General features: G+C 62.3%; 1 protein-coding gene across 1 annotated transcript; it reads right to left on the bottom strand.

The window, feature by feature from the left end:
- Window positions 1-5,203: 5,203 nt before the first annotated feature.
- LOC105503942 (uncharacterized protein FLJ14100) lies at window positions 5,204-6,228 on the bottom strand. The gene is given in 4 exon segments (XM_011931085.1): window positions 5,204-5,493; window positions 5,496-5,762; window positions 5,765-6,090; window positions 6,121-6,228. Coding segments are annotated over 3 exon segments (819 nt in total). The 5' UTR covers window positions 6,027-6,090; window positions 6,121-6,228.
- Between the last annotated feature and the right edge of the window lie 452 nt (window positions 6,229-6,680).

The following is a 6,680-nucleotide window of genomic DNA, read 5'->3' as shown; positions in this document are numbered from 1 at the left end:
CTCTCCTGTTTTCTAGGTGAGAACAGTGAGCCCGCAAGGTCAGGGAGCTGCCCCCAGGTCATCTGGGCTGTTGGAGATGGAGGTGGCAGATAGAGGCGCAAGAGGAGGCCGGAGAGGAGCCGTGTGCTCCTAATCCCTGGCCCAGCACTCTCCTTCCCTGGCGCCCACTTGGCATCTGCCCCACCCGGGGCCCGGACTCCCACTCACGCACTGGAAACTCCCTGTCTCGGGGCCACACACACCATGCCTGGCAGGCGCTGGAGATGCAGCAGAGCAGACACGGCCACAGGAGTAGCTGTATTTCCTATAGTGGAGAAGGGGACCCTGGCAGGAGCACTGCCCAGCCAGGCACGTGGTGCTCAACCCTATGGGCACTGACCCCACGAAAGGCCAGGGTTTGTGCTGCGGGAGGCCTCTGTTTGGCGAGAGCTCTGTCCTGGCTCCAGTGCGGCGGCCCTCCCCCGGCCTGCTGAAATGGGACCTCATCCCTGCTCCAGCGTCATGGACTTTTCCGGCCTTGGGTTGAGGCCTCAGCGATTCAGGCGGGGCCGTTTTGCTAACACCCGTGTGTGTGTGTGTGTGTGTGTGCACGCGCCTGTGTGTGCATGCGTGCAGGCATGTGATCCTGTGTGTGCCCGCATGCCTGCGTGTGTGTGTGTGTGCACACGCGCCTGTGTGTGCATGCGTGCAGGCATGTGAGCCTGTGTGTGCCTGCATGCCTGCATGTGTGTGTGTGTGTGCACGCGCCTGTGTGTGCATGCGTGCAGGCATGTGAGCCTGTGTGTGCCTGCATGCCTGCATGTGTGTGTGTGTGTGTGCACGCACCTGTGTGTGCATGCGTGCAGGCATGTGAGCCTGTGTGTGCCCGCGTGCCTGCATGTGTGTGCACATGTGTGCGGTGTTTCTGCCCCAAGGCTGGACCCCAAGGCCCGTCTTGGATGCAGGGTGTTTTCTGCAGGGGAAACTGAGGCATGGGAGGCTCAGCCCCATGCCTGGGAGGGTGACTGCCAGCCAGGTGACCTCAGAGCCCCCACTCCTGGGCACAATGGGCACCTGGCCCTGGGGCCTGTGCTTCTTGGCTGCACACAGACCATAGCCCTGGATCCCAGGCCCGGGGTGTCCTCTCAGCCCTGCCTCCCTGGAGTGCACGTTCCCCGGCCAACCTTCTGGTCTCCTTTCTTCCTCTCAACTTTACCCTCTCTCTCTCCCTTCCTCTCTCTGCCCCCCTCCTGGCAAGCGGATTGCAGTCCAAACTTGTTAACTTCTCCCCTGCAGTTGTCCACAGGCCCTTCCAAGTTAAACATTACTCACGGCGACAAGAGTCCGCCGGGCAGCGCCTGGCCTGGAGGTGGACCCGCGTGCAGAAGGTGGTGGGACGGGGTGAGTGCCAGGCCCCTCCCTGCAGCATCTGTGGGACAGCTGCTGGTGCAGGTGGCCCCAGCACCCTGAGCCCATACCTGGGTCCCTGCAGCCTCTTGCCTCGCCCTTTGAAGTCATGAATGTGCCTGTTTATGTAACCCCCATGCTCGGCCAGAGTGGGTAGGCCTGTGGGCAGCAGGGCCCTGGGCGGGCTTGGGAGGGGCCAGCCAGGGGCCCCAGAGGGGTTTGGGCTGGGCCAGGCGAGAGCCCTCCCCTCGGCCGGTCACTCTAGCTCTGTGCCAGGCTAGGGGTGGGACTGGAAACAAAATGCTCAGAAAAAAAATAGCCTCATCTGTTTTGAATCGATTCCGCTTATCGGGCCCTCAGTTTTCCCAGCAGGGAAGTGGAGGGATGGGTAGTCATGGGCTCAAGCACCTCAGGGAGCCCCCACAGCTGGGGGAGGCACAAAGCCCAGACCCCACTCACCGCACCAAGCAGCTGCTCCACCCTTGCCTGCCAAGAGCCTCCCAGGTTAGGAGTAGAGCCCCCCAGGCTGGGTCCCTCAGGGGAGCAAAGCTGGATGTCAACAGCAAACAGGCACAGTGGCCTCCGCCTACCCTCTGCCACCCCACCCCTCGCATCCTCTCTGACCACTCTGTCCTCCACCTGCTGCACGCATCCTGCAGGGACCCAAGCACCGTCCTGCCCCCAGGCCTTTGCGCTGCTGGCCCCGGCCCCGAAAGCTCATCCCTCACCCATTTTAGGGCTGCCGAGATGGACCTCGTAGGAAGCCCCCCTCCAACTCAGCACCTCTCGACTTACCCTTGTCTATTCCTTTTAAGAACATGGACCCCCGTCCAACATAGAACATTTGGAGACTTAATTTTTTATGCTCTCCTAGGGAAGCTGCCAGCTCGGTAGAACAGGAACTCTTTCCGGTGTGTCTGTGTGCTTGCTGTAGGGAGGCATGTAGTCAACTCCACAGAAGAAACCAGCTCCGCACTCACCCACCCAGCGCCCTCCGGGCCCAGCCTCCTGGCCTGCACCCGGGCCCTGTCGGGCAGGACACATCTGGCTGAGCAGAGCTCAGGCCAGGGGCCTCCTGGGGGGTTCAGCGGGGACAGCTGGAGCCTGAGCCAACAGGGGGAGGGCAGCAGGCCGAGGGGCACAAAGTTCAGGGGCGCTGCTTGGTGCTGGTGGCGTTCGGCCACCCCACTTTGTGCAGGGCTATGGGCCGCTCATCCAGGAACTCCACACCCTCCATGTGGAGCCGCTCTCCTGTCCTGCTCACACCCCAGGACCCTTCAGGCTCGCAGCCTCCCAGCCTCCCTCCTGCCTTCTGTCCAGACAGAGATTGTTGGAGGAGGCTCTTCAGTGAACGCACAATGTCCACATCCCTGCTGCAGCCACGTTCCATCCAGGGAGCACAGAACCCGTCGTCCTGGGCACCCAAACGCTCATGGGGCCTCTGTGCCACTGGGCCCCCTCTTGACAGGCCTCTTCCCAGCACCTCACCCTGGAATGCAGCCTTAGGGTGGGGGGTCCTCAGTGGGGGCTGTGCTCTCCAGGCCCCTTGTCCATGACAGGGTCTTGAGGGGCTCTGGAGATGGGCGGCTCACCTGCCTGCCTCGTGCCCAGACCCGCGAGTGTGCCTGCCGGTGTCAGACAGAGGCGAGTTGGGACTTTATCCCTGAAATCAAGCGGGAGGGTAGGAATGTGAGCCTCGAAACCACCTTCTTTCTGTATCGTTTCTGGGAGCAGTGATGTTGGCCAGTGGGATACCTGCTGAGGGTCCTCTTTTCCCATCTGGGTGCTGGTGGGACAGAGAGTGGCTGTGACCTTCACCCAGCCTGTGCTGAGAGCTCCAGCCCCCCATAGCTTCCACAGCCCTGCCTGCCACCTCCCCCACACCAGACCCTGCCCTCCTACCCTCTGTGCCTACTTTGGGGAGGAGGCCGGGGGGGTGGAGCTGATCTAGTCACAGGCCCTGCTTAGGCAGTGAGACCCCAGCACCCCCCCAGGTAAGGGGGCCTCGGGGGCTGGGTGGGGATGGCTCCTCAGGGCTCCTCCTGGCCCTCTGAGGGCTGCGAAACTTTCGAGGCTGCACTTGTCCCTTTTGCAAGGCACTGCCAAGACTTGTGGCATTTCTGTGGGTCTCTGCAAGCACAGCAAAGCACACACATGCTCCAGGGCTGGGGCTCTTCTCCTGGAGGGTGACCCTGGGAATGGGTAGCCTTGCCCACCCAACCTTGGTCACTAGTGGCCATCCAACCCCAGGTGTCTCCATCTTCGGTTTGGGCTGAGGGCAGACTGCAGGCTGGCGTTGCAGAGGCAGCTGGGTAAAGTGTGGTCCCAGACAGGGACACAAGCCCCACAATTGCTGCGGGGGACCTGGGCCTGGGCTTAGGGACTGCCGCCCCTATCCAGACGCCTGATTGGGACCAGGGTGTGGGGCCGGGCCCTGCAGAGCCTGTCTTGCCTGGGCTGGAGCCCTGGAGCTGTGTGACCTGGGGCCAGGGTGTTCTGACAGCCTCACTCTCAGGGGCTGGGTGCCCTTGGGCACTACAGCGGGTGCCTAGCAGACTGCTATAGACCATACCCTGCTCTGGGCGTCTGTGGGCTCCTTGGGCCCCTGCCACCACAGTCACTGCCTCTCTTGGGAGCAAGTTTCTTTTCTTTTCTTTTCTGTTTTTGAGATGGAGTTTCACTCTTGTTGTCCAGGTTGGAGGGCAGTGGCACGATCTCAGCTCACTGCAACCTCTGCCTCCCAGGTTCAAGCGATTCTCCACCTCAGCCTCCTAAGTAGCTGAGATTACAAGTACCTGGCTAATTTTTTATATTTTTGTTAGAGATGGGGTTTCATCATGTTGGCCAGGCTGGTCTCAAACTCCTGACCTCGGGTGATCCACCCGCCTCGGCCTTCCAAAGTGCAGGGATTACAGGCGTGAGCCACGGCGCCTAGCCAAGAGCAAGCTGCTGCTGCTGCTTTTTTGTTTGTTTGTTTGTTTGAGACGGAATCTTGCTTTGTCACCCAGGCTGGAGTGCAGTGGTGTGATCTCAGCTCACTGCAAGCTCCGCCTCCCGGCTTCACGTCATTCTCCTGCCTCAGCCTCCCAAGTAGCTGGGACTACAGGCGCCCGCCACCATGCCCAGCTAATTTGTTTTTTTGTATTTTTAGTAGCGACAGGGTTTCACTGTGTTAGCCAGGATGGTGTCGATCTCCTGACCTCATGATCCGCCCGCCTGGGCCTCCCAAAGTGCTGGGATTACAGGGGTGAGCCACCGTGCCAAGAGCAAGCTTCTGATGCTGGGGCCGCAGGGCGCTTCCCAGGCCAGGCAGGTTGCTGTCTCAGCGCCAGCCTGCAGCCTCCTCCCAGGATCCGGAGCAGGAGGGTGGCTGTCTTTTGCATTCAATCCGCTGGGCTGCTGCAGGGCTCCCGCAGAGCTGCTCCAAGGGGCCAAGAGAAGGAAGGACGCTGCCCCCAAGGACAGACGGGCAAGCTGGAGTCACGGGAGGCCCAGCCGTGGCCCGCAGGCCTTGAGTCTCTGCTTGGGGGAGCATGAGGCAGGTATGGGAGGGGGCCAGGGAAGCCCTGCAGCCCCCCCACCCCCACCCCCGGCCCCAGGCGGCAGTGCCTCCGAGGCCTGGGCGGCAGGAAAGGGAGAGATGACGTCATTGCCGCCTGGAATCTGCTGTTTGGAGGCGTCGCCATGGAGACCGGAAGGCTCAGGGTGGGTAAAAATAGCAAACCCAAGAGGGTGTAAGTTCCAAGAACCCGAGTCTCTGAAAAGCGAGGCATACATGTTCTCGTTGCCTGGAGGACAGAGGGCCCAGGCTGGGAGTCTAGCGGGAGGGGCCGCTCGGGGCTGCTGGCTTGCAGCCACCCGCACGCGGTGTGTCCCTGCCACAGCCACCGAGAGCTTTGTCCCCGCGCAGGGTGTGGCGGGTGTGGCAGGCTCCCAGCAGGAGGCATCTGCAAGCACGCTCCCTTCCTTTGCTTGGGCACCGAAGCCTTTGCCGAGGGCCGCGCTGCAGGGACTTTTCCTTCCTCGCAGAGGGGAAGCAGCCGTGGCCTGTGAGTCGCTGGGCTTCCCAGGCCTCATCCAGGCCGGAACTCCATGCCTCCAGGCGGCTCTGGCGGGGCGGGAGGGACCAGAGCTGGGGTTTTCGCTGCCTGGGCTGAATGCTCTTTTCCTGCCATGCTTTTGGAGGAGGAAAGGGGCGGCTGCCTGGGGAAAGCCTCCTGCACCCCAACCCTGTTCCTCCAGGGTGGTTTTCTTGCCAGGAAGCAGGATTTTCCTCCGGGCCAGGAGGTGGCTGTCCTGCTCCTTCTGGGCTCGGTCCCCGGCAACGCCAGTACACACTGTCTGCACCTCCCTCCAGCTGTGTCCCGGTGTCCTCATGGGTCCCCCCAAGTCCCAGGCCACAGAATACGGCAGGAGGCCCGAGGGCTCTGGGCTGCTCTCCCCAGATGGCTGAGTCCGTGGAGAACCCCTGCTGCCGCGAGGGGCTCCCTGGTCCGGTGCCACGTCCGAGAAACCCTGCCCTGTCTTTGCTCTCGGTGTGGCTGGGGGCTCCTCTCTCCCAGGCCAGGCTGCACCAGGGCTTGGAAGGCACCTTGCGTGGCTTCTTCCTCGCGCCGCACGAGCCTGGGCAGAAGTGTCATTGGGCTCAGGGACCCTCAGAAGGCCCAAAATGACCCAGGAGCCCTCAGAAGGCCCAAGAATAACCTAACAGCCCTCAGATGGCCCAAGAATGACCCAGGAGCCCTCAGATGGCCCAAGAGCACTCTGGGTGGGGAGGGATCCAGGGTGATTCCCAGCCCTGAGAAATGAAGCCCCATTCCGGGAGGGTGACTGTCCCCGGGCAAGGGGTGACCGTCCCTGGTTGGGAGGCGACTGCCCACTACAGCAATGAAAGTTCTCCTGAGCAGCCTGGGGAACCCTTTCCTCCCTCCGTGCCGGAGGCTGGTGGGGCTGAGTCTCTGTCCGCCGCTCCCTGGGTGCTAAATCCTGGAACATCTTCAAAGAGTTTCAGTCCCTTCTCTTCTGCACATACCATTGTTCTCAGGGTGGCAGGGCACCCCCTTCCTCCACCCAGGGCAGGGGGAGCACGGGGTCACCTCTCACGCCCAGACCTCCCTGGCTTCTGGTGGTCTGTGGCTGGACAGGGCGAGGGGATGCAGAGCCCTGTGTAGGGGCCGCTCACTCCCCGGAGACATAGCTCGCATGCCTTATGTAAGTCGTGAGCTCACGCAGAGGGCCTGCCAGAAATGACGGCAGGGGCGGGAGGGGCCTGCTCGGGAAGCCAAGTGTGGCTC

Source organism: Colobus angolensis, unplaced genomic scaffold (genome assembly GCF_000951035.1).
Source record: "Colobus angolensis palliatus isolate OR3802 unplaced genomic scaffold, Cang.pa_1.0 Scaffold89, whole genome shotgun sequence".
Taxonomy (NCBI): Eukaryota; Metazoa; Chordata; class Mammalia; order Primates; family Cercopithecidae; genus Colobus; species Colobus angolensis.
This window is presented reverse-complemented; position numbering and strand designations above follow the sequence as displayed.